This window comes from Fukomys damarensis, unplaced genomic scaffold (genome assembly GCF_012274545.1).
Source record: "Fukomys damarensis isolate Sample0158 unplaced genomic scaffold, DMR_v1.0_HiC HiC_scaffold_8, whole genome shotgun sequence".
NCBI lineage: Eukaryota > Metazoa > Chordata > Mammalia > Rodentia > Bathyergidae > Fukomys > Fukomys damarensis.
Genome location: NW_022900920.1, coordinates 33,442,840 through 33,468,835, shown reverse-complemented (window position 1 = coordinate 33,468,835; position 25,996 = coordinate 33,442,840). Strand labels below are relative to the sequence as shown.

Genomic DNA, 25,996 nt, shown 5'->3' with positions numbered 1-25,996 from the left:
TGACCAAGGCCCTTTTGTTGTCTCTGCTTGCTCCGATGAGACTTTGTCCTCTTGGTGGGCTCACATTGCTTTCTTATCCATGTTCTTGCTCGTGATCGCTCCTTCCATCTGCCCTGTGTCCTTTATGAAATACAGATATAGATAGATAGGACTTGCATCTGATCGTAAGTGCATTATATGGTCACTATAAAATATTTGGAAGAGACAATACATTTCTAAAAAATCCATAATTTCATCACTAAGAGATAGCTACCATTGAAATTTGATGTTTTTTCTAGTCTTTTTTCCTGTGTATGCATAACTTTATATATGTAATTTTTAATCAAAATTGGAATGATATTGTACATACAGCTGTGTGTCCGCTATTTTCTCTTAACAGTATATAGGACCATTTTCACATATCATTACATAGTCTTTGAAAACATGATTTTTTAATGGCTGCATAATCTTCCACTGTTTGGTGTACATGTCCTTTTAAAATCCAGGCTCATCATATTTTAAAGCTTAGCCGTGTGAAACAGGGTGATTTTCCTTAAATGTCTTCTCTTCCCGTCCCTCTGCTCCCACTTGCTTTGCAGAGTCAGGTTGATTCTGGGAGCTCCTGAGGCAGCGTTTCCTGCTAAAGCCCCTGTCCCTGTGCTCCTGTTAGACTCTTGCTGTAGGCTTCCGGGCCCCTCTTTCCCTCATAGGCCTGGTTTGCCTCCCTCGGTCACTTCTCGACAGTGCCCTCCGAAAGCCCTTCCTCAGGTCAGCTCCAGACGTGGTCGCCCTCTCCACACAGCCCCACATGACCTTTCTCTGTTTTCTTTCTTGGTCAGAAGTAAGCAACTTGCAGTCGTGGAAAGGACTCCTCAGTCCTCGTCCCAGCAGCACCAGCTCCATGACAGAGCATTAACTAACCACCTGGAGCCCGTGTTTGGTTTGATTTGGTACTATTTTTGCTTTAACTTTAAATTTCTAAGAGAATCAGATTAAATTAGTTCCGAGATGCTTTCCAGCTATAAAATGTGCACGACACTGAATCTGCTGCTTTTTCCTTCTAAAAGACAAAAAGTTGAGCAAGGCAAGCTAAGAATGTATCAGTCTTTGCTTTTAGAATTCTGTTCAGCGAACCAGCCAACATCTGCAGCCACCTACCATGTGTGAGGCTCCATGCTGGGTTTACAGATGAGAAACATGGGAGTCCCTGCCCACAAATTCTCCATTTAATAAAGAAAACATTAAGAAATAACTACCACTCGTCTAGGGTTGGTACCTGGCTATGTCGCTTACTGGCTGTAGTTCGTAGCTTCGGGCAAGTTGTATGCGCCAGGCCTCAGCTGCCCCAGGTGATGTGAGAAGCGGATTGCCTGGGCTTGGCTGTGGTCCCGTCACCCATCCAGTGCGTCTGTGTGCCCTCGGGCGTGTCCCTCAGCCCCTGCTCTTCCATGTCCTCCTCCACGACACAGGGATGACAGGAGAAGCTTCCTGCTCATGTTTCTTGTGAAAATTAAATGACTTCACATATGTAAGATTCTTACACGAATGCGTGATACATAGTAAGTGCCTGATAAATGTCAGCTGCTATTTTGCCATTAAAATCAGTGTGTGTGTGGTAAGCGCGGTGTCTGGTACCATACTAGGAACCGGGTCTGTTTCAGTCACTGTTGTTCCTACAATCGAGGTTTGGATAGATGGCTGCTGGAACAGAGAAAGGAGAGATTTATAATATTGCCAGTAGCCATGTTGCGTCTGTCTGAGGGAGTTCACTCTGGAGAAGTGCGCGGGACTTGTCCACAGGCATACAGAAGTGAGCGGCTGAATTAGGGTTTAACCCAGGAGACAGCCCTGCAAGGGTCCCAGAGGCCGGTGTGTGAGGTCAGGCAAGTGGGCAGACCCTGTGAGGGACTCAGTGGGCGTTTAGAACGTGGGCTTCGAGGATGGCGGGTATTTGCCAGACTGGCAGGCTGGGCGGACTTGGTCTTGCCCAGAGCCAAAGCTCTGGGTTCCCACCAAGACTGGCCGAGGGCTCACGGGCAGGCCAGGCCCAGAGGCGGAGGCACCGAGGTCATCTCACGGTGGCCAGGCAGTGCTCCACACGGGTCCCTAGCTGGACCCTGGGCCCTTGCCCTGCCGCCTCACTCTTCCTTTGCTGCCTCTTTCTTCCCCTCAGCCACACTCCCCACGTCCCCTTCCTCCCATCTTTTCTCCGTCCCTTCCCCTGTCCCCGCCTCCTCATCCCCTCGTGCTCCCTCTCTTTTTTCCTCCTTGCGACCTGCTGCCCCTTCCTCTTCCCGTCTACCCCTCGTGCCCTCTCTTTTTTCCTCCTTGCGACCTGCTGCCCCTTCCTCTTCCCGTCTCATCAGTGATCCTTTGCCCCTCTGCAAGGCACCCGAGCCCGTTCACCTCTCAGCATCCAGAGCCTCACCCCGTCCCCAACCAGCCAGAGGCCAGGGTGGCAGCCCAGACCTGCAGCCTGGCCGCTGCTGCGTGTGGGGGTGGGGGCGGGGCCGGGGCTGCACAGACCGCTGCCCTGCATGACAAGCGGGGATATCGATCGCCTTCTGAACGCAGCCCAGCCGATAGAAGGTAATTAATGACTGCATTTGCCTCAGCACCAGGGAGAACGATTGAGTTTGGAACTGCAACAGCGGGCAGCCGCGGAGACTCGGGGGCAGCAGGGGCGAAGCCTTCCGAGAGGGGGTGGCACAGCCCCCAGCCCAGTCCCTGTCCCCACGTCCACCATGCTGTTCCCATTCCTTCCCACACCACTTTGTTAGGTCATTTTCTGTGTGCGGCTGAAGATTTGCTTTCCCCGAGATTGCTTCCTGCCAGCAGTGTGATCTTGCAAGTGCTTTGCACGCCCCTGAGCTTGTCTCCTTTGCAAAATGAGCTAATGGTGTCTCTCCGATGCAGGAGGCCTGGGCAGGGCAGCGTGTGAGGTACCGAGCCTGCCTGGGACTTGGGCAGCTAACGGTGGCCGTGGGGCCGGCGCGATGGGACGAAGGCAGACTGAATCAACACAGAGGGACTTCACTTAGTGTAGACCCAAGCTGTGGCTGTTGAGCAAGTAATTTTGCCTCTCCAAGACTATTTCCTCATCTCACAAATGAGAAGAGTACTTATAAGTACCGCACTGTATATGCCTGTAATCCTAGCACCCTGGGAGGCTGAGGCAGGAAGATCGCAAGTTCAAGCCCAGCCTGGGCACTTAGTGACTTAGCAAGACCCTGTCTCCATAATAAACGGGGCAGGGGGTGGGTCAGTGTGAACATCTGGGTTTAATCCCCAGTAACCTTAACAATAATAATGATAATGGTAATGAAAGGGCCTCGGAAAGTTAACAGATTTAATAAGTGCAGTTGAAACCCTGATAGTGTCAGTTTCTCCATAGACATTGGGGATATTTGTGAATATTTGTATTTGGGTTTAGAACACTGAAGCAATCTGGATATTTGTACTGGGACTTAGAACACAGAAATTATTATAGGTTTTTGCCACATTTAAAAAAATTCTTCTCGGATGCCTAACCCAACTCCCTCTCTTGTCGCATCCTGATTTTGCAGACTTTGAAGAGCCTTATGTTTTCTGACCAAGGAAACAGTATCGGTTCCTTCTGTATCTCCATCCCTGTCTACCTTCTGAACATTCCACGATCCCCGTGTACCTCTTAACCTTTGCAGGGACCACTCTGGGAGTTGAGCTAGAATGCAGACACATGAGAAAGAACGCACTGCTGTCCCTGGTGCCTAGCCTGGACTCCAGATGTGGCGTCCACTGACCTCGCCTCCCCAGGCTCCTGAGCTTAGACCTTCAGGACAGAGGTGCAGGGGCTCTGCCTGGGGTGAGGGATGTGTGGCGAGGCTCTGCCCCAGGGGCCGATGGAGGGCAGCGGGGCTGAGGGAGCAGCAGAGCTGAGGGAGCAAGATGAGATCTTTCTGCTCAGGAGAAAAAGGCTTTTGTGTTCCTTTTCTTTTTGTTAAGGATGCTAGGAATTGAACCCCAGGCTTTCAGTGTGCCAAGCATGCATCATATCACTGTGTTCCACCAACCCTTAGGCATTTTTAATAGTGACTCTGTAAGTAGCACATTTGTGCTGCACAAAGCCTGGGCAATATGGAAAGACTTGGAGAAAATAAAAATCACCTACAACTGGGAAGTAACCACAGTCACCATGTTGGTGGCTGTCTTTCCAGTCAAGATGGCCCTTGCTTTTAGGGCTCCTGTTTGCACAGTAGCCGGGGCCCCAGCCCCTGGAGGTGGGCTGAGTGGGTAGTGCCACTGTCCTTTGGCTCAGTCCACAGCTGTTTACTGAGTATTTTACAGCCAGTCCCCACACCTCAGTGGCTCTAAGCCTGTGTCCTCTCCAGTGCAGGGCATCTTAACTCCAGCTTCCCTCGGACAGTGGCTGGGAAACCCAGGTGACCTCAGAACTACGAAACCTTCATGTTGGGCATTACGCAGACATGAAGTAGGTAGGGAAGACATGAGCTTTATTTCCCTTGAGAGAATATATGTTAAAGTTTGTTTGATGAGCGGATGTCCTCTTCTGTTCCAGAAAAGGGCTTGTGGGACTTGTCCTTCTCGAGTGTAGACTGCAGTGGACACAGCCTGTGCGGTGGCCTCATCCTGAGTGGTGCCACCCTGTGACCCCAGGCCAAGGAGCTCACCCTCCTCTCCACCCAGCCAGCTAGTATCCCCTGTCACAGGGAGAATCTGCACCAGACTTCCCAGAGCCATGGGGGCGGCTTCACACAGCAGCGCCTGTGCCTTGGGGTTCCGCTGCCACCAGGGAGGGTGTAAGGCAGAGATCTGGGGGGTGCCCCTCGGCAGCACGGTGAAGTAAATTAGGAGTCTCTGGAGGCAGGCAGACCTGGGTTCCACTTCGGGCTCTCACTCACTAGCTGCACAGCCTTGGATAAGCTCCTCAAACTCTCTGCCTCCGTTTTCTTATCTTAAACTGGGTATCTGTACTTACCTCGTAGAGTTGTCGGAAGGCTTAAATGAAATCAGAAGTATAGCAGTGGCGTGTAAGGCGCTCTTAATACTTGTATGCCACCCGGGTAGCTGGGCAGGGGGCAGAGGCGAGCAGAGCAGGGTCCTCCGGAGATAAGACTGCTAGACTGGCACCCAGCTGTCCCGTCCCTGGGTGGCAGTCACCCTTACTATGCGTACGGCAGCCACGACTTCAGAACTCAACCTGGCAGCATGGCCTGAGCACGGGAAAGCATACTGGGAATGGGAATTGTTGCAGAAAGACCAGAACCTCAGGGACTGTGGGCCCCGTCCCCGAGAAGCCTCCGCCATCTGGTTGGGATGGCAGCTGTGCGGCTCAAGGTCTGGGTCCCATCCTCAGCGGGAATACAGCCACCTGTGTTTGTTGACTTGAGGCCCCAAAGGTGGGCAGGATGGGGTTGCTTAAGATGAGAAGGGCGTCCAGGGACACAGGGCGCTGTTAGAGACCCACCTGACGAGAGGTCGAGGTCTAGGCCGATCTGGTACAAAGTTCCAAAATCTCCGCCTGGGGTCTGATTATGAACCCACTGAGGAGAGTCTTGTTCACTCATCAGTCGCTTATTGGACAACCCCTGTGTGCCATGCCTGGCCCTGGAGTTACAGAGAGGTGTCAGCTATGACCCCTGTCCACGGGACGTCAATGCCTGCCTGGCTCCTCGGCTCCGTGTTTGCCTTTCCTCTGCTCCCTGGCTTCCTCCTTCCAGAAGTTTCTCCTGGCCCCTTCCCACCCAGAACCTCTGACAAACCCCCTCTTTCCGGCCTGCCCTCTCCCCTCACCACCCCTCCTCTGGCGAGAGACAAGGGGCAGCCTGTGAGACCTGTGGCTGCAGAGTCTGGGGAAGGGGTGCTTTCCTGTCCCCACCACTAGCACCCTGCCCCCTTCTGCCCCTGTACCCTGCTCTGTGGTCCTCTGACCTCTGTGGTGGGTGTGACCTGTGACCGTGGTCCACAGCCTTCCTTGCCCTCCGGGAGCTCCTCAGCCCTCCTCCTACCTGGGAGGTTCTGGCTGTCCGCACCCCCTTCCTCTGTCTCCCCTCCCAGTCTCCGCCTCCCGCGGCCAGGGCTTCCAGTAGCAGGCTTCCTCCCGCCCTCCTCTCCAGGCTGCCTCTGGAACCTGGCTCACCACCAGGGCCGAGTGTACAAAAAAATAAATAAATAAAAAGGTCAGCGAGTGGAGGGAGGAGCAATAACCCCTAAAACAGTACTATCAGTGGAACATGATTGATCAATTGAATTCCATAGCGGCTGAAAAATGTGGGATTAAGTAGTGTATTATACGCACAATGAGTTGAGGCATGATGTTCATTTCAAGTTCATTTCGCCGGCCTCTGCCACCAGATCAGGCAATCAATAGGGGCAGCAGATATCATATATCACCTCTCTGCGGTCTGGGGAGAGAGCACCATAATCTCTCGCAAATTTAGAGTGACAGATTTGTCAAGATCTGAAGGGCCCCTGAATAAATGAAGGCAAAGAGACTCCTCCAGCCAGTGACCTGAGGACAAAGCCTCAGTTCAGCCCCCCCACGTGCGCGGGCGCGCGGGCGCGCGCGCGCACACACACACACACACACACACACACACACGCACAGAGGCATGATGGGAGCCCGCCACGCAAATGCATTCACATACCGGGACCGGCGTGTATGAACACCCATCTACAGACAAATGCACATTCCCTCCCAGGACCCATTTGGTGACATTCAGTGACCGTGCACAAAGACCCCGGATGCCTCCCCCAGCCCTAATAACAGGGCTTCCCTAAGAAGTAAGGGCTGCAGGAAGAGAGGCTCGAGAGCTACCAGGAGTGAAATCAGGGTGACACATCCTGGAGAGAGAAGCAGTCACAAGAAGCTTGGGGACACAGGCCCCAGCCAGCGTGCAGTCATACACACGGACATGCCCTTTCAGAAAGGTTCCTGCTCTGTCATACAAGCACACGCGGTCCCTTGTGTGAGAGCACTCACACAAGAGGAAAAAAATGCACCATACCCCAGTATCTCGCCGGCAGGGACCTCACTACAGGATGCCTACACCCTAAGACTGGAAAGTATTCCGGAACTTTACACTGGCACCTGGTTCCGTGTCCACAGGAATGCACGACTTCCTGGAGGCTACCTCTCAGACCACCTGCTCCCGCCTCAGACTTGACCCTGCCCCACCACACACACACTTGCTTCACCTCCCTGCCTTTGCAGAGTATGGGAGAGAAACAGAGTCTCTTGAGGAAAGCAGAGCCCTGTGCTCTACCCGGGAGGCCCACGAGGGTGGATGGCTGCAGGATGAGGTTAATCAATATGTAATATTTTCTATGGTCTCCCAAATGATACTGTATGGTGTTACTGTATATAATGCAATATTGATTATATCATATCGTATAATCACCTATAAACTGATATATATAACAGTCCCAGAGGAGCACTGGCTGCAGCATGGCTGCCCCGGGCCCAAGGCTCGCCAGCTGGTTTTGGGCTGAGGGAAGCCAAGGAGTGACGCGCTGGGGCTGGGGCCGGAGCGCGGCAGGGTAAGGGCTCCGGGAGAGGCAGCACCTGGCTCTTTGCCTCCCATACTCTCTGAGGCTCCAAGGGCCCTGAAGCTGGGAGTCGGTGAGATGCGAGCAGGGGTAGCGGTGTAGAGAGGGTGCCAGGACAGAGCCTGACCTCGAGACAGGGTTGGCAGCAGCCCAAGGGAGTGGGCACTAGCAGGGCACCGCCAGGCCCATGCTTCCCAGTGCAGGGCTCAGCTCCTTACGGAAACCCACAGCAGGGGCAGGGGACAGAGCAGTGGGCTCAGCACAGAGGCCTGAGCCAGAGATCCGGGGAGCAGGGCTCCCTGCCGTGTGCCACATGGGTGCTCTCAGCCCACCTCTGAGACAAGCCCTCCCCACTGCCAGGGGACAGTTAATTACTGCACTCACCCCATGGGCTGATGATTCTCAGCTTGGAGCCACATCCTGTCCTCTGCAGGCTGGGAGCCCAGCCCCTCGTCCAGGCTGGCTCATCCAGCCTGGGCTGCAGTGGACCTGGGAGACAGCTCCTTGGAGGCAGCCCCAGGGAGTTGTCTGGCTCCACCTCTTCTCAGGCTTCCTGCCCCACACTGTGCCCCTTCCTCCCCTGGCTGGCTCCTTCAGGGCTCTGGCTTCCCAGCCAACTCTCCGAGGCAGCCTGCAGCTTCAAGGAGGGGGTCCAGGCAGAGGCCAGAGCCAGACCCCTCCCTCTGTTCCCTCTTCGCACCTCTGCTAATGCCCGGGTGTCCATGTGCTCCCCAGATGTGTCAGAGGGCTCAGTCCCCAATGGCGACTCCCAGAGTGGTGTGGACAGTTTGAGGAAGCACTTGCGAGCTGACACCTTCACCCAGCAGCAGCTGGAGGCTCTGGATCGAGTCTTTGAGCGCCCGTCCTACCCTGATGTCTTCCAGGCATCAGAGCACATCAAATCAGAACAGGTGAGGCGGAGGCCCTGCTCAGCAGTGAGGGGTGGGGAGAGGAGGCCTCCCGCAGCCGAGGACACACACAGCCCCCGCTGGTGCTGGGTGTCGGTGCGCGACGCATGCTCGTGCCAGGCCTACAGTTCTGCAAAAGTACTGTGGCAACCAGAATTAGACGTGAGTTCTGGGGGCAAGGGGACGGCGAGGATAAGCCAGGCTTCTGGAGCCTCGGGTCTCTAGAAAGGCTTCGGACCCAGGTCGTCAGGTCCCTTCGCACTCTGCCATTCTGACCACCTGGGGATGTCCTCCTGCCACATCCCATCCTGCAGAGTGTGCGTGGGGTGCTCCTCCCACGCAGCCTCAGAACAGGCTGCCCTGCCTGCCCCTGCCCCTCCCTCCACCTGGCCATGAGTGTGACCAGACTTCCGCACACCGCAGGAGCGTGTTTGCAGCCGCTCGCCTTCCACACCCGGTCACCACCCCACAACCCTCACCACCGCGCCCAGCCTCTCCATGAAGCCAGGAGGGTGCGCTGCCCGGGTCAGCACCGCTCCAGGACCTGCGTCCACTGCCACCAGGGCGGCCCCCACACACCGCCCCGGGAGCACTGCCGTCCCCCATGCACGTGGCCTTGGCCATGCTCACCTGCAGCTCAGCGCATGCACACACGTGCACACCGGCGAGGCCCCTCAGGCTCCACACAGCACAGCTCTGCTCTGAGACTCAGCAGCTCCTAGCCACTGTCTCTCTCCCCGCCCGTCCTTTTATCCCATAAGCTGTTTGTCTTCATAAAACAAAAATCAAAAGTCTTTTTAAGGTGCCCTGAGCCATAAACCAACAAAGGAGGAGCTGGCCGAGGCGGGCGGCTCAGTGCACCCTCCCGAGTCCCTGGCTGTATTACAATGAATAACCTTTATTTACTTTCATTAGACTATTAAACACCAGCACAGTCATTTTTCCCCCTGAAACTCAGAGCAGGGCCCATAAAGCAAATCCAAAGCCTAATTGAGTTCATTTTAATTTCTCTCCGATCACAGCGAATTACTCTGGTGATAAATCAGGGGGCAGCTTCACCCCCAGTAGAAGGCCTAATTTGCAGCTAATTACAAAACTGATTTCTACAGGAAGATCAATACGAGAAGGAATTGGAAATGACGAGGCAATCCCATCCAGCCAGGGAGGGGAGGGGTCCTCTGGGGGGGCCAGGAAGCGGAAGGGAAAAAAACGGACCCGAAAGAGCAGAAAATCAGTTTTAATTTAAGGTAATATTAATCAGAGCAACTTTTCCTGCTTTATGTAGGCTCCTGGCCTGCCCGGCTCCGGGGTCTGGCTTGGCGGTGGCTGCAATAAAAAGGCAATTACCGGAGTGTTTCGGGCAGGACACCCTTTCAGAGTCAATGACTGGCCCCCTCCCACCCTTCTGTTAGCCATGTGGACTCTCCCCCTCCCCAATTTCATACCCCAGTGCACAGGCAGAGAGCGAGGGGCCCGTGAGGCTCTCTTTGTTTGTTTTATAAAGGGGGCGCTCATACCCGATCAGCCAGCCCAGCCGTGCCAGGCTGGAGGCCCCATAGGCCCTTCCCCCAGCTACTGCCTCTGCCACCTTAGTGACGTCCAACCCCCCAGAGGGCTCCCCATCCCGAGGACACCTGAATACCCAGCACCTCTCACAAGAGGAGCTCCAGGGCTAGGCTCCCCTGGAGCTGCTTAGGCAGGAGGTGCTACAGACAGGTACAGGTCCTGGGGACTCCACGACGTGTAAACTGCATCTCTGCCTCACCACATCAGGTCTGCCCTGCATGCACAAAACCCTGTCTCTCCCGATCGCCCCCTTCCACCCCACCCCGTCCGGACCGCCCTGTTCCTCCTCTCCATCTGCACACCAAGCCCTTTCTCTGTGTGCACATTGACAGAGAGCTCTCTTTTCTCTGCCCTCACAGGGGAATGAGTACTCCCTCCCAGCACTGACCCCTGGGCTTGATGAAGTCAAATCAGGTCTGTCTGCATCCACCAACCCGGATCTGGGCAGCAACGTGTCAGGCACACAGACGTACCCTGTCGTGACCGGTAAGGGGGCTGCCAGGAGGGTGGGGTCACCGCCTGCAGTCAGTTGACCTCAGCTGTGCCATCTGGGGCCCGGTGTGACAAGCAGGCCCCTGCCTGCCGTGACATCTGCAGAGAGAGATTGAGAGTGGGCCTCTAAAATCCAGGGTACTTCGTGAATGGATGTGGGAAGAAAACACTGGGGACAGAGGATCTGAGCTTCAGCCTGGAAAGGTGGAAGCTGGGGAGCTGTCTGGCCGTTGCCTGTCCTCCTGCTTGTCCTCTGCCTTTTGGCTTCCCTCCCTGATGTGCCGTTAGTTACGACGGGTGCCAAAGAATGCAGAGGGCAAGTAGGCCGGGAGGCCAGTGTCCACCCTCGTGCGCCGACACCCCAAGGCTCCCGGGGAACCCTTTCCTCTCACTCTGGGCAGCAGAGGTGACTGTGGCTTTGGGCTTGAGGTCTTGGCACTGGCTCTCTGCTGGAGCACAGTCGCTGCAGCCTCTTCTTGCTGCTAGAAGTCGTTAGACCAAGGCTGGGTTTCAAGGCCAGCTAGGGTCAAATGTAGCAGCTCCGATGCCCAGGAGCTCCCATGAGTCAAGAGTCGCTGGGGCAGCTGGAGTAGCTATGCAGGAAGGGCTCATGGTCACAGAGCTGCAGGCTGCAGAAGGCGCCGTAGAAGGGTTTCCAGGCCAGGAGATTGCCCAAGAGGGAGACACACATCAAGGTGTTGCTAAGATTCACCTAATTCTGGAGACATTAAGCCAACGTGGTGTTTGTTCCTTGGGAGGCAGGATGATTGAGAAGGGTCTCTGTGGGGATTGGGAGACACTGAGGCATCACTGCGGCATGAGCAGAGGCAGCCTGGGGACCTGGCAGCAGGACCACAGCCGGTCAGCAACACAGCCAGCGCCAAAGACAGGGAGCGGGCAGGGCCGCACAGGACAGGGCGGCACAGGACAGGGCTGGTTGTGACCTGGAGCTGATCTGGACACGGCTCAGGCTGGGATGGGCTTGGAGTAAGCACCAGCCTCCTAGTGGGGAAGGGAGCCCGTGCTCCTGAGGACGGAGTTGGCAGACAGAGAGGGCCAGTCTTTGGCAGGGACCCTGGAGCTGAGTTCTGGAAGCGCTGGAGAGCTGACTGGGCTTGGGAGCGATGCCTTTGTGTGGGACACAGCCTAGATCAATTGGCCTTGGACAGGAGCACCCTGTAGCTGTCCTCAGAGCTCTTGGACCAGGCCAGGCCCCCAGGCCTCGTCTGTGGAGAGGCCCAGTGGTCACTTCCAGGCACCTGGTTAGAGAGAGCACAAGAAACTTCTCTCCAGTTCCGTGGTACTGCCTGGTGCTCCAGCCCACATCCACAGGCAAGGACTTCCTGGGGGTGGCGATGTGGAGCCTTGGGTGAGGGCCCCTGCCGCAGAGCACACTGGGGCTGCCATACAAAAGTGCCTCCACCTTGGGCAGCCCCCACCCGCCTCCCCCCGCCCCATGGCCCTGGAACGGTCCCAGCTCAGCCTGGGAACATCTCCGGCTGATCCATCTGGATCCAAGTGTGAGAAAAGTTCATTTCAGACCCAGCTTGACATTCCCAGGTGGCAAGTTAGCACTAACATCTCAATCTGTATGCGACATTTCAATCAAGCGAGGAGTAACAAAAGCAGAACCATTAACATTCGGAGCTGTTCACCAGTGGTAATGACGGGGAAACTCGCTCAGAAACTGGAAATTACCAAAAAGAGAGAAGTGTGTGGAGGGGTGGGGGAGGGGAGGGGTAAGGAACAGGTTTTCCTCAGTTAGGGCCGAGATCTAATGTTCGGATTAATAGTGCCATTACCCGAGAAAGGGCTGCAGATTATGCTCACTCTTAAAATGTTTTTGCTGGCAATTAAACGGCCACAGCTATTGATCGTTGTTGATTTTATGTCCTCCTAATTTGCATAATCTATTAAAGATGAATGATTCCTGACTTTATCTTGGGGACAAACCAAATTTGCTGGAGGTACTGTCAAGGTGAGAAACGGGCCCTGCCTGCAGTCTTCATAGGGCCCCTAGCACTCTGGGTACCAACGCACAGGACATAGGAACATCCAGGAGAGATGGACTTTGCGGGTATTCTTCTGGAGCAATGTTGGCATCTGAGAAAACTAGGTTCCAAGCTTAGCTGAGGTCTGGAGCCGCTTTGGAGTGTTTGTAGAGATTCCCCAAGATGCATTAGCAACTTGTTTCGTTGGAGAACGTCAAGAACTTTGGTGGAGAAAGAAAAGAGGAGGTCTTTCCTGGTAGGTAGGTGACTGTGGGCAGGTGGCCGTAAGAATGGGAGGACAGCAAGGTCACCCCTTGCCAGCAGTGTGGCTTGGGATGCCACACATAACAGGAACTCTTTTCATCCCCACATGGTAGACACCCAGCCCAGCTCCTCCCCAGGGACAGGCCCCAGAGGCTTTACCCCTGCAGGGCGGGTCCTGAAGAAGCTGTCCGAGGAGGCCCTAGCCCACCTTGCAGAGCCAGACCTTATTAATATTCCTGCCATCTCCTGGCACTGGAGGCTGATTTCAAACTTCACCAGCCACTTGATGCAGCTGTTCCACAAGGTCAGGACTGAGAGGAGAGAGGCGCCGGGGCTATTGTGTGGAGAGGGGAGCGGGGGCCAGCGGGCCAGGACACAGCTAATCATACTGAAAGCAAGGGTGGCTGCCAGAGGCCAAGGCTCAGCCCCAGAGCCTCCCCACACCCCCTTCTTCCATGGAACCAAAGCGAGACACAGATTATTCTTGGTGGTGTTTGCAAGTTTGCCGAGATTTTTAATTTCACTGCATCACAACTCAGCAACCTGCCAAGTCAAGCTGGTTATTTAAATTTATCACCCACTCTCCCTTCTGCCACTGGGCTGCTCCAGCTCCGTGGCATCTCTTCTCTCCAGCCCACTGCTCTAGGCTGCTGGTCTGGAACGGAGCCGAGTCCCTCCTTACGTGATAAGGAGAAAGGAACCCTCCAGACGAGAGAATGGGCCGGGGTACTCGGGTCCCCCGGTTTTCTCAGGTTGGCTTCTGCGGCTGCCTCTCAGCACCTTTGTACCTCTCCTGTGGACCCACAGGGGCCCATCACCAACCCCTCAGCAGCTCCAGGGCTCTCTGGTCATGGCCTGGACAGTGCAGGCTCTGGCAGCAGCTGTATGCTGGAGTCTGCATTCCTGAAATGCCCATCACTGGGAGAAACAACAGTCCCTCCTCGCGTGGCTCCCTCACCTTGCCCCCCTCCCTGGGCCTAGCCGGGCTGCAGCTACTGGGGAGCCTGCAGAGCCCCTGGGTGACACTGATCTGGGTGGAGAAAGTGAGACTGACTTCAGGATCCCCAAAGTCACTGGAGATGCTTTGGAGAGTTCTTTGGCTTGATGAAAGACCAGCCTGAGGAGAGGGCAGGCTCCCTATGCCAGAGGCCAGATGGGTCAAGTGAGAACTGAAGAAGTCAGGGATTGCACAGCCTGTGCTCTCTTTAGAAGCCAGGACACACCTGTCCCAGAGCCGGGCACAGAGCGGGCATCACTGGCCTCTAGTGGGCACTGGCAAGTGCTGCAAGGGCCACCCTCGCTTCGGTGTGCAGAGGTAATGAGGGGTAGGAGATTGGCGTCCAGAAACAAGGCAGGCTAACTGTAGCAAATGTAGCTGGATAAAATAGAACAGCAAAAGTTGTCGATACATAGCCAAACCTCCCCCTCTCCTACAAGAAATAAAGGCAAAGTCAGAGCCAGAGGAGCACGTGAGAGACACCAGACAAGATGGCCTGAGCTCACGAAAGGAAGGAAGATAGACTGAGTACTTCCCTGCATAAAACCAGGGTCCACACCTCCAAGGAACCGGAAGCACACAGGCTCATTCCACTGGCCCAGACAGCAAGAGAAATGAAGACCTCTGGCTTAACCTGGAATCAGAGTCCACATTCACACCGCAAGTGTGTTGCGGGAAGCCCAAGTCAGGAATTTACACAGCAATTGACCAAGACAGTGACCCACTCAGCCTCCCCGCCCCCGAACAGTACCAAACCTTCTCTGTAGAGACCGTCTACAATCCAGGCCACAAGCAATCCACAGGACCACCATTAAAGATGAACTTACCTTAAAGGTTACACATTTCGTGTAACTAGGAACCGTCATGAAGAAGAGTTAGCAGAAGCAATATGTAGGACAATTAACAACCCCAAGAATCAGAGATCGCAGAATAATCTAAAAGCAACTGTAAAATAAGCATGTTTGATATTCTAAGCAAATCAACGAGAAGTAACAGTTTCATCTTTAGCACAGATGCAGATTCCCAGGGCTGCTTCCTCACCACAGCAAATTGTGGGGTAACAGACATAAAAAAGAGGCAAAGAATGAAGACCATACTCTCAGCTTATTGTTTTAGAGTCTAGAGCCCCTGAGAGAGCTGAGCCTCAGGCAGCTCAGAAAGGAGAGCAGACTGCTGAGTCCTAGTAGAGAATCCCACCTTGTCGGGGTAGAAAACATGTGAACACCGGGGAGCTGTGGACAAGGACCCTAGCAAGCAGTTTCATTCAAATCCCTGGGAGAAACTTGCCTTGATGCTTAGAAATTGCAGCTCTGGTGGAAGCTTTAATAAGGCCCAAAGGAGCTGTGGGTGCTGCCCAAGGGTAAATGTCCAAGGCTGCAGGTGCCGGTCCCCTCCTGGAATAAGTCTGCTCAGAGGTCTGGAGGCCAGGGAGCCTAAGTGCACAGCTGAGCAGCAGGGCAGGGCCTCTGGGCGCCAAGGAGAGCAGTGTGGGCTCAGCTTGGGAAAGAGGGTGTCACCTCTCAGCACCTTGGTCTTCTTGCCCACCTCCATGGTGGACAGCAAAGTGGTCTTAACAGCCAGAGTGCAGACCCTGGGAAACCTCCTCCAACTGGGGAGTCCTGAGGACCTCCAGGGACCGCCTCTTTCCTGTAGTTAACAACCCCTTCCAAGGCAACTACACTTCCCTCCATAAAACACTTAGCCTTTGGCTTGCCCCTGGGGGAGGAGAGGGCAATAAAGGCCAAGAAATGTTTCTGAAGGAGGCTGGGAGTCTCCCAGTCTTGTCTGTTGGCTCAAAGCCCCTGATTAGCTGGAGGAATTTAGGGTACAGACATCAGAATTCTTCTCCAACCTTGAAAGGAGAGGGTGAGGGCCTGTGACTACTCAGGGGGTGCTTTATAGTAGAAGCCCATTCGAGCCAGATGGCTTCTCCTCCGCATCCACAAGCCCTGGGTCTTTCATGTATGCTGAAAAGGCCCCCAAAATAGGCTCCTGCAGATATCCCAAGGCCTCCAGCCACCTCCCCCAAGGACTTTTGGTCCCTGAACCCTCTGATTTAATTACAGGGCATTACCATAGCAATGAGACATTGACAGATATGCCGGTGCCCAGGCCTGAAGACTAGGGAGTCACGTCCAGCTCTTCTCCTCCTGTATCCAGTCCACCTCTGAGGGAAGGGCTGAAAGGGGAGGGGCCTCACCAACTCCAGGGATCGGAGAGACCAGCCAACTCTGAGCAAGTCCAGGTCTGTGCTGACCTCCTCAGGAGGCTGCCGGCAGGTGTGAAGGATGTGGGGCATCTTAGTGGAGATGTAGCTCTGCGGTGTTGTAAGCAGATCCTAAACTGGCCCGTACCGTGGGCCTTTCTTGCATCCCCTCCCGTCATCTCTGCCTCTAGTGGTGACATCCAAGAGGCTGGGTTTGGGCGTACCAAGTGGGCTGCCGTTGTTCCTGCACAGTACGGTCTCTGTCCACTTAGGGGTCAGGGACAGAGGCCGGTCCAAATCTGAGTAAAAATATTTTCAAGTAATCAGCAGTGTTTACTGCAATCACCTGTAGTAGCCAGCTGAGGCTAACAAAGGCTTGCCTAGTTGAGCACACTGGACACTGCTTTCATGACCTGCTAGTTGGAAAGGAACTGGCTAGCTGCTGCAGACCTGTAGAGATGCTTAGGGTGTCCCAAAGAGGAACTCTCCAAGATGGGATCCCTCAACACTGTGCTTTTTTCCTGCATTATTTGGTACTTTCTACAGCGAAAAGGATGTCTAAGGAAACCACATTTGTCAACCTAGCCTTTTCGGAACAACTAGAAGTTCTTAATAGTGGTCCCAAGTGACTCTTACAGGTACCTACTGGGTGGGACCAAGGGCTTGGAAATGTCTGAGGCTTGACAGCCACCTAGGCAAGACCTGAAAACCTGTTTCCCCTAGAGCCACCCCCAATTTGACAGGAAAACCCCCTCCTGCTTCCCCTGGGAGATCATAATCCCCTACCACCACCTTATCATAGCCTTAGGGCAAATGAGCCAGTGCTTTTGTAGCCCTGAGCTTTGGGAGGCAGCTCTGACACTATTGTCACTTCTGAGAGGGCTTGGCTTGCCTTCAGCCTGGAATCCTCCCCTTTCCTCCCCATGGCGGTGGCAGTGGCGGGTGGTGGTGGTGGGGTGGCGGCTGGGCTGGCAGGTGGGGAGGAAGGAAATCCTGCAGCAGCTCCGAGAGCAGCCTAATGCCCCAGCAGCTTAAGTGGCCGTTTTCCTCGGGATTAGGGTTTCACTTACACAGAGCGCCTGAAAAAACGCTGTGCTTTCAGAAGGATTAGAGTTGACAATTCAGTGCTCTCAGAAAACAAAATAAAGCCAGAGAGGAACTGGGAGACCTGGAGTATCAGGAAACTGTGCAAACAGGCTTAACCTCTGCCCACCCAGCATGAGGGTCTCTCATGCACTCAGTCCCTGCTGAGCCTGGTCTCAGTCCCCCAGTACCAGCACCTGCCCAGCTCTACTCTTCCTTTGCAACTTGCTGATGAACCCAGAAAAAGGCATCACCAGGAAGTGAGCTGAGCAGAGTGCTGGAGGTTTCTTCTGCTCTCCCTAAGCCTCAGTCTCCTCTATAAATGAGGGAGCCATGCTCCTGTTCAGCCATCTGAAAATAGTTCTCCCCTAGTCTTTCCCCAGGACTGAGACCACCACTCCCATCTGTGGTCCTCCTGTGGGCCCTGGGCCAGCACACTCTCAGCCTTATGAGGGTCACACGCTGGGGAGGGGAGGGAGCAGACGGCACGACTGGCTGTGTCCAGCTGTTTGGCAGTTGAGCAGATTTTACTGATGCCATGCAGATATGGGTACATCCCTATCTTGGACACCCGAGGGACTACAGGTCCAGCTATTAGTGGGCGGCCCAATCAGCTGGAGCAGCCACCCTGAGCTGTAGGCACAGCCCCCTCTGCTGGAACCGGGAGCAGGAAAACCCCAGGCTCTGTGTCCACCCAAGACAGCAACAGGGCTGGGGTTTCCTCACACAGGCGCTTGTGCCCCAGAGGACAAACTCCGAGGGTACTTAGAATCCTGGGAAACAACAAACCAAATGAAAAGTTTAAAAACTCTTTCCCGATTCTTTGATCCAAAGATTCAAAGATTGTTACTTTATTGTGTAACTGGGATTGGTCATAAAGGGATCATAACTGGTATATAAATGCAAATATAGAGTATATTTAACCAGTAATTACTAAATTCAATAACTATATTCCTGTGTTATAAATGCTTGTGTCAAATGGAAGCAGACTGCAAATCTTGAAAAACAATCTAACGTCTTCATTTTCACCACCTTATGAGAAGCAGACAAAACCTGAGGACAGGATAGTAAAGCAAGAGTTATGTTTTCTGGCCTTAGGGTCCTCCACAGTGTCAAGTGTATAGCAAAAGTGCTCATTTTCAGAGAAAGATTCCGAGGCAATGTATCTCTGAACTCATTGGGTATAAGTTTTGCTGTATAAATCTGTGTCTAATAAGTCTTATTGCTGAGGCCATCACTAGCAGCAGTTTCTGCTTCTTGGGAAGTTTCCTTTGTTTTTTGGTTTTTGTTTTGTTTTGGTCCTGGGGATCGAACTCCGGTCCTTGCGCTCACAAGGCAGGTGGCGGCACTACTGAGCTAAGTCCCCGGAATGCTGGCGTCTTCCCAAACTTGGGATAGCGTTCCCTGCTATGCTTCACTTTCTGCTGCTTTGTTGGTTTCCTTTTCAAGGTACTGGGGGTTGAACTCCAGGCCTGGTGCATGCTGGGCAAGTGCTCCTGAGCAACACCCCCAGTCCTTATTTTGCTGTAACCTGTATGCCCTGGTTTACTGATATTATTTAAGTAGTTGCAAACAAATCAATGTCCTTTGCCAAAGAATAGAAGTCCTTTTGGTTTTTATAAGCACTGGTTATTAATTTTTGAGTCATGAATACTTTAAAAATAACAGAAGCCATATACCACCCACCCAGAAAGAACTGCCTATAGAGTATCTATAACTGTTTATGTCTGGCTTTCTATGGACCCCTAAAATGCACCTTTGTGATCCTATTGGACCAATGACCCCAAATTAAAACCCCCATGTAGAAAAGGAAGCCGAAACACAAGAAACAAGTAGCCACAAGATGCAGTAGCTTAACATGACCCAGGTTACTTGCCTGGACCAAATACTGATCTGTTTTCTAGCTGTACAATATTTGAGAACATCATTCCAAGATCATTCCCAACTGTAGTTTGTTCTGTAGTCAGGTGCTGCCACCTAATCACTGTGAAATCTCGGACATAATACTTAGCTCCTTGGAGTTTCAGTTTCTTATGAGACAGAGATTAAAAACAAGTCAACATAGGCCAGTGATTTAGCTCAGTGGTTCTACCGCCTGCTTTGCAAACACAAGGTCCTGAGTTCAATCTCCATATCAAAAAACAAACAGGTCAACATCACAGAGTTTTTATAAGCATTAAATAATACATATAACATAGTAAGGACATTGCCTAGCACATAGTAGGTGCTCAGCAAGGGGAAGGGAGAAGCAGCTCTGCGCTGGGATCACATGCCTGATGATTAAAGTAGCAAATTATCTAAGGACTACAGTTTTCCAATTTCTTAATGAAAAGTGTCTCACTTTGCCTTTCTGTGTACTTCAGAGGCTGTACTTAGATTCTCCAAAACAGCTGATTTGCTCTGGCCCATTTGCTAAGGAATGTCTGACAAAAGTGCACTGTCTGACTCAGATGCAGCGGCTGCTGCAGAAATTGGCTTTAGGGTCTTCAGGGACTTCTGCAGTTGAACTGAGAAGGCATTCTCGTCAAGTACAGTGCTTCCCACACTTCTGAGCACTTTAAGCTTCTCAACCACTACTTTTCCTTGAAGTGCTTCTTTGTTTTTTAGAGAACTCTCAAAGGAGATTAATATTCCACACCATGGAGTTTTATTACCGACCTTCCGTGTCCATTTATTCTTTGTGTCTTTTTGGTCTCAACTTAGCAGCAGTGAGATGGTGTACAATTTTGCCAGTTGGCTGACTCCTTTTCTTTTTCTTGGGCTCTGCCGTGCACTATCTGGCTCCGTGCTGTCACTAACGGCAATGTGGTGTACACAGGCCGTCTGACTCCAGCTTGATCGCGTGCTCGCCCTGTAGCCACAGGAAAGGCACTGTGCCTCTCTGAGCCTTCACTTCCTCACCTCTAAAACAGGACATTAACTGAATAAATCTAATGTTTTTACATTGGAAGGCTCTGCTCTCTTTAAAAGCTTTTGTAACCTTAGAATCCAAGCAGCAACAGGAAATGCCCATCCTCTCATTGTGAGTTTTTATCCATTTGTGATTCCTGGTGCTGTTTTCATGTTCCTGGCATTGTCGGTAAGCAGAGCCGATACTTTAGTGCTTGCTGTGTTCTTCTGGATGGCACATATCTTATAACTGATGCATTCTTCCATGTGGCGTTCTGCCGTTGTGCTTTGGCTCGCTTGTGTAAAGGAGGCGGCTGTGCCAGCTTACAGTCTGAGAGTCCACCCCTGGCCGTCCATCCTGTACCTCACACCCAGTGCTCTGTTGACTGCTCCCTGCACAGGTCCCACTGCCCACTCAAGTTCCCTCACCAAAGGAGGCTTCCTCAAAGAATGCTGCTGGGCAAATGGAATGACCATCTTAATAATGTGAAAACTTCCTGCAGTATGCGTTTTCCATTATTGACAATGGTGTTCCAGAAGAATACATGGCTCTGGCGAATATTCTTGGTCAGGTCTCCCCTGCTCTTCAGGTGTCACCTGTATACTAATGAAGCCACTGAGAGTGTTTTGTATGCAGTGGCTCGCACCTTTGTCTGCTCAGGGGGCCTGAGCGGATCATCTTTGTGGTGACACTGATGTTGCAGAAGGGAGCACAGCTGTGTACCAGACCCTAGAAGTTCAACTGCTTCTTCCTCATCACGGACTCTTCTCCCTCATTTAAAAAAAAAAAAAAAACTGGCATATGGTGCTTCCCAGATTCAGTTTGTTTGGAAATGTGCCTTCCAGTCAACCATTCAGTGAATGACTTTCAGCATGCAAAGGTTTCTACCTGCTGGAAGCTGGCCATACCATTTTGCAAGAGAGGAAGTTATTCCAGTGGGCACTGCCAGAGGAAGGCCACCAGGTTAGCTGCATATAGCTTTCTAGTTTCCCAGCCTTTCTTTTTTTCTCCTGAAGCTAGAGGGGCAATTTTGTGAGGGGAAAAAAACTTAGATTATGAGGGATTCTTGAGCAAAGGGTTAAGGGAGCCATGCTTCTAAAAACTAGAATTCAGATGCATTTAATTTTCTGTTTTTAAGAAAAAAAGTCACACTTCTTTTCCTGACTGCTTTGTAGTTAAGACCAGAGCCAGGAAGAACTTGGCTTCTAGATCTGTCTGTCTAGCCTCAAAACCTCTACATCTTCCCCAAATTTCCTCTGTCTTGGGCGTTTTTGGACCAGTAAGTGTTATATTGTTGATCTCCCTAGAAATTTATAGAGCTGTGTACCATCGTACATCCCTGAAGTCCCAGTCAAGTGAGGTAGGAGGCTCACTTGAACTTAAGAGTTTGAGGCCAGCCTGAGACGAGTGAGAACTGCATCTCAAATAAAAAGTGTTGTCATTCCCCACTTTGGGTCCATTACACTGAGAGATGATCAAGAAATATGCACTTTCTACTTACAGAAGTGAACAGAACAACTGACAACAAACCACAAGTTTTTCCATCTCATAGTCAGAAGTGATCCTTGTTTGGCAGTTATACTTTGTTAGGTTTTAGGAAATGTGAGATTTTAGCTACATTGGGCAGCTATAGAAGAAAATCATTCTGTTGCACGATAACACTGAATCATAGCAGTCTTTCACTGTAGATCTTTTGCCTTCCTATAAAAATTCATAAAATACTGTATTATGTAAATTGCTTTTAAAGAAAAAGCAGATTCATTTACATGCCATCCCAGTTTTGTGGGAGATCATTTATGAAACAAAAAACCAATTATAGGGCCGGGAATTTAGCTCAGCAGTTCGGTGGCCTGCCTTGCAAGCAGAAGGACCCGAGTTCAATTCCCAGTACAAACAAACAAACAAACAATTATAACCCATTAGGAATTGGCTGTAAATGCAGTGGAAAGAGGGAATTAATCAACAAGTATCTATTGAGTATCTACCACGTTCTCTGCTATGCAAGAGTCAGGTCCTGCCCTTGGCTGGCCTATGAAGAAACAAGTCATGATACAAAGCAACAGGCCAATTATGCAACATAATGGCGTCGTATGTGCCTCAGATGCTATAGAAGTTTAAAAGAAAAGTTTCCTAGTAAGTAGGACAGTAAGAATTTGAGGCTTGAGCTAGAGGAGAAAAAGGTCATGGTGAAAGCTTTGACAACACACAGTATAAAGAGTCAACTAAAGCAGGCAGGGTAAGAATCAGCTGAGAAAGTTGGGTGGGTAGAATACTACAAGTCTGCAGAGGTTTGATTCTGACTACAGCCTCTGGAGAATCAATGATGCTCTTTAAAGGAAAGTGGTATGATAAGAGCTAAGAGCTACCCAAACAGCCACATCTGGGATGAACGAAAGTTGGAAAGAGGCAGGAAGTTCAGGCAGAGGAAAACCCTCGTGGCAAGCCAAGGGCAAGGTGCCTGGGTGCTGAGCTATGAAAGGGTAAAGGAAATGGAAGCCAGGCAGATGTAACAGACACGGCTAGAAAGAATCAACAACACTGACACCAGCTTTATTCAGGGGAGGGGAGACTGTTGAGGATTCCAAAGTTACTGGTCTTTCAGTCTTAAGACGACTTGGTAGAAATGACTGGGGGAAATGAATCCACCTTGATTTCTATCAGGTTTGAGGTGACAGCGGGACAGCTAATGAAAATGCAGAAGCTTCAGCTGTAGCTGTGTTGTACACTTGGAGAAGGATGAATCACTCAGATGTGTCACATCTCAAGAATGTAGGAGGTGACGCTTCCTTGAAGGGGACAGTGGCAAAGAAAGCACTATGGAACAGTCCTGCGGATGATGAGTAGGTAGGGCCCAGCTGAGGAAAAGAAAGTAAGCCAGGCACCGTGTGCTCAGTTGTTTGAACTTCTCCAGCCCACTTTGTCTTCCAGGGCTGGACAGAGGCATTCGAGGGGTAGAGTGGTGGCACTGCTGGTGACCAGGATGAGGAGAATCTGCAGAGGCCCCACTGGCCTCAGGAAAGGATGGGATAGTCTGCGACGTGCAAGTGTGGGAGAGGGGAAAGGGCAAACGTTATCATTAACAGGGCGCAGCCTGCTTCATAATTGCAAAGGGAGGTGGTATCGCCTTTGTAACAATAGAGGAGCGGGAAAGGACAGAAAGCCAGTTGTGGGCAGGCAAGGGCCGGGAAAAGTGTCTGTGGACTAGGGGCATCCCCCGACTCTGACTTACTGAGCCTCCACTGCAGGTCACTGGCGAGGAAGGTCCTTCCTCCCACCTTCCAGAATTCCAGCAGCTGCTGGAAGGGAGGGTGGATTCTGCTTACTGGAATTTGATCTGATCCACCTGCATTGTTGGCTCAAAGCTCCTGATTCACTTCAGGGATGGTTTCCTGCCATTTAAATGCTATAAACACTAACAGCAAAACAACTCACTGGCTGGTCCCGGCCCTCTACACCTGCCAGGCCCAGCACCTGCAGCTCCACATGGAGAAGACAGGACATGCCCATTGGCCCCTGTAGGGGTGATGGTAAGGTGTTCTTGGAGCCTGAAGGCAAGATGGGGTGTTATGGAGGGGAGAAGCGAGATGACAAGAGGGCCATTTGGCTACTGGAGAGGCACAGTGGAGTATCTTGCAGAGGAGGAGTAAAACCAGGTCATCTCCGCCCACCTCCATCTGGGTTCGGAGGCAGAGACACGGGCAAAGGCAGGACACACCGCTCCACAGAACAGCAGTGTGTGCACACAGCTGATATCGACACACAGACATTTAGCAACAAGCTGGGACCCAGCGAAGGTACTTGTCCAGGCACACAGAGCTCCTTCCTCTCCGTAAGTGTCCTGATGTGAGCAGAGGCAGCCCCTCTTCCAGCCCTCACTCCTTCCCTTGTGTTCTTCCAGGTCGTGACATGGCAAGCACCACTCTGCCTGGTTACCCCCCGCATGTGCCCCCCACTGGCCAAGGAAGCTATCCCACCTCCACCCTGGCAGGAATGGTTCCTGGTAGGTGACAATGCTGCAGCTGCCTAACAGATGGGGTAACGACACAGTGGATGAGCTTCTGAGTGGTCTGCCTCCGAGGCTGGGGTGGAGGGGACCCAGCACCCACTCTCTCCAAACTCGGTCATTTGCTCCCTCTCTCTGCCTAGAGGCTGCAAGTGGTCCCTCATCCTTCCTCATGAGCAACTCAGACAGGAAGCTTGAGGAAGTGCCCTTCACTATACATCGAGGCCCCTCCCCAGCACCCACCCACTGCCAGGAGCAATGGCCACCTCCACCAGCTGACTCCACTTCCAAGAGCCTGTCCTGGTTTCCATGGAAACTTGGAGCCAAGAACCATTTGCAGGGCCACGTCATTCAGCCAGACAAAGCCACCCTGGGCCACACCAAGTACAGGGAAGACCAATGTGGAGGACCAACCCAATCCAGAGAGGAGGGAGTGAAGCCCCTAAGAGGAACCGAGACAGGTTATGGCAGGAGCCAGAGAGGTTGGCTTCAGAGAGATGAGCTAGAACACCCCCATATCTCTCCTAAGGACTTAGGCCCTTGCTGCTCTTCCGAGGCCCTGAGCCACCCCTTGCCTGTGAGGTATGGGATTCGAGTCATGCAAGTTGGAAGCAGTGGCTGATGCCTGAGGCTGGTGGTAGTGCTGTCCTAGCCTTCACCCAGACTGACGCCAAAGAGTAGAAGTTCCTATCTGCAGAAACCCAAAAACTTTTGGTCTTACAGAGGGTAAGACTCACCCCAGCTTACAACCACTGCCCCAGGGGCGGTCTTGTGTGCCCTGACCCTGAAGTACAACTGTCCGTGGTAGGGGCAGAGGGAGAGGTCAGAAGAGGGCGATTGGCTGCGTCTATCCAGGGAAAGCCCTGGGTAGAGAGCTTAGGGTGGGAGTGAAGCAAAGCCGGGAAGCTGCAGGGTGCTAGGAACAGGGCCGGTTGTCAGTGAAAGGAGTCCTGCCCAAACCTGGAGAGGCAGGAGCATTGTTGGGGGACAGACCGACTCTTGGGGTAAGGTTCCAGCAGTGAGCAAGTGGAGGCGGGAGGTCTTGGGGGAGGGGGCAGAGCAGCGAGGTGGGTGTGGGGAGTCTGCAGGGAGGTGGGGATGAGGGGAGCCGCAGAGAGCTCATGGTGGCACGGGGGGAGTCGTTAAACAGAATCTAGTGCTGATGAGGAAATTACACTTGTTTCATTAGCGATGCGGAAGGAGATAGCTCAGTTCCTCTTGGTCACAGTTGAGCTCAGAAGCTCATTATCCTGCTGCACGCATGCTTTCCCTCCTCGTCAATAAACAGGCTTTCCAGTGGCTGCACCCCCACCCCCACCCAGCTCCCTCTCCGAGAGGGGCCCTTCTCCTCTACTTAACCCGCGGTTAGGGATCACTGTAAACAGTCTGGGGTCACCACACAGGAGAAAGGGCGAGGGGGAAACCCTGAGGCCTGGTCTTTCTGCCCGGAGGGGGGAGGCAGCTTCCGATGGCTCAGGCCAGGGGCTCCGCTCCCGACGGTGGGCAGTCCACCTGCTTCCGTTGTCCCTGCCCCTTGGCCCGCGTATCCCAACTCTGGAGGAAAGGGGGAGGGTCTCAGCAGAGCACCCACCTCGCATTGGCACCACGCCACCAAGATGCCGTTACTTTCTGGGACAAAGTGTCCCAAGGGCCTTTCTTGGGCACCTTCCCCGTCCCACCACGTAAGACAGTGGCTCCTAAAACTACAGTGTCCACTACAAAAGCCTTTGGAGCCCGAGGCAGCAGGGTGGGCGCCCCGACCAAAACTCACCCTTCCCTGGTGGCCAGTGGGCGCCACTTGGGGAGCCAGATGCGCACGGTCCCTGAATGTCGTTGGTGGGAGAGGATCGCGAGGCCTCCTGCCTCCTCCTAGCGCGCCTGGTGCGTCGCTCCGCCTCTGACCGGCTCGCGGCAGCCACGGCCGGAAGGCAGCAGGGGGCGCCCCGACCAAAACTCACCCTTCCCTGGTGGCCAGTGGGCGCCACTTGGGGAGCCAGATGCGCACGGTCCCTGAATGTCGTTGGTGGGAGAGGATCGCGAGGCCTCCTGCCTCCTCCTAGCGCGCCCCT

The 25,996-nt window shown here is 52.9% G+C and overlaps 1 protein-coding gene and 2 long non-coding RNA genes across 8 annotated transcripts in view; 1 reads left to right on the top strand and 2 right to left on the bottom strand.

Moving 5' to 3' along the window:
* Positions 1-24,950, top strand: part of Pax2 (paired box 2) — a 66,939-nt gene extending 41,989 nt beyond the window's left edge. For all 3 annotated transcript variants that reach the window (XM_033761469.1, XM_033761468.1, XM_010626369.3), the window contains 3 exons: positions 8,263-8,438; positions 10,361-10,487; positions 23,823-24,950. In XM_033761469.1, the coding sequence (XP_033617360.1) occupies positions 8,263-8,438; positions 10,361-10,487; positions 23,823-23,932 (413 nt within the window). In that variant the 3' untranslated portion in view covers positions 23,933-24,950. The remainder of the gene's footprint in view (positions 1-8,262; positions 8,439-10,360; positions 10,488-23,822) is intronic.
* Positions 30-25,996, bottom strand: part of LOC117285319 — a 60,071-nt gene continuing 34,104 nt past the window's right edge. For both annotated transcript variants that reach the window (XR_004516330.1, XR_004516331.1), the window contains exon 3: positions 30-120. This is a non-coding gene — a long non-coding RNA (uncharacterized LOC117285319). The remainder of the gene's footprint in view (positions 121-25,996) is intronic.
* LOC104863764 lies at positions 9,663-25,846 on the bottom strand. 3 transcript variants are annotated; one of them, XR_780660.2, is made up of 5 exons: positions 25,699-25,846; positions 11,206-11,752; positions 10,886-11,086; positions 10,475-10,592; positions 9,663-9,761 (listed from the first exon to the last, which is right to left on the bottom strand). It is a non-coding gene; the product is annotated as an uncharacterized LOC104863764 (long non-coding RNA). The 3 variants fall into 3 exon arrangements; XR_780661.2 differs by lacking the exon at positions 10,886-11,086 and having other exon boundaries at positions 9,671-9,761; XR_780659.2 differs by lacking the exons at positions 10,886-11,086; positions 11,206-11,752 and having other exon boundaries at positions 9,674-9,761.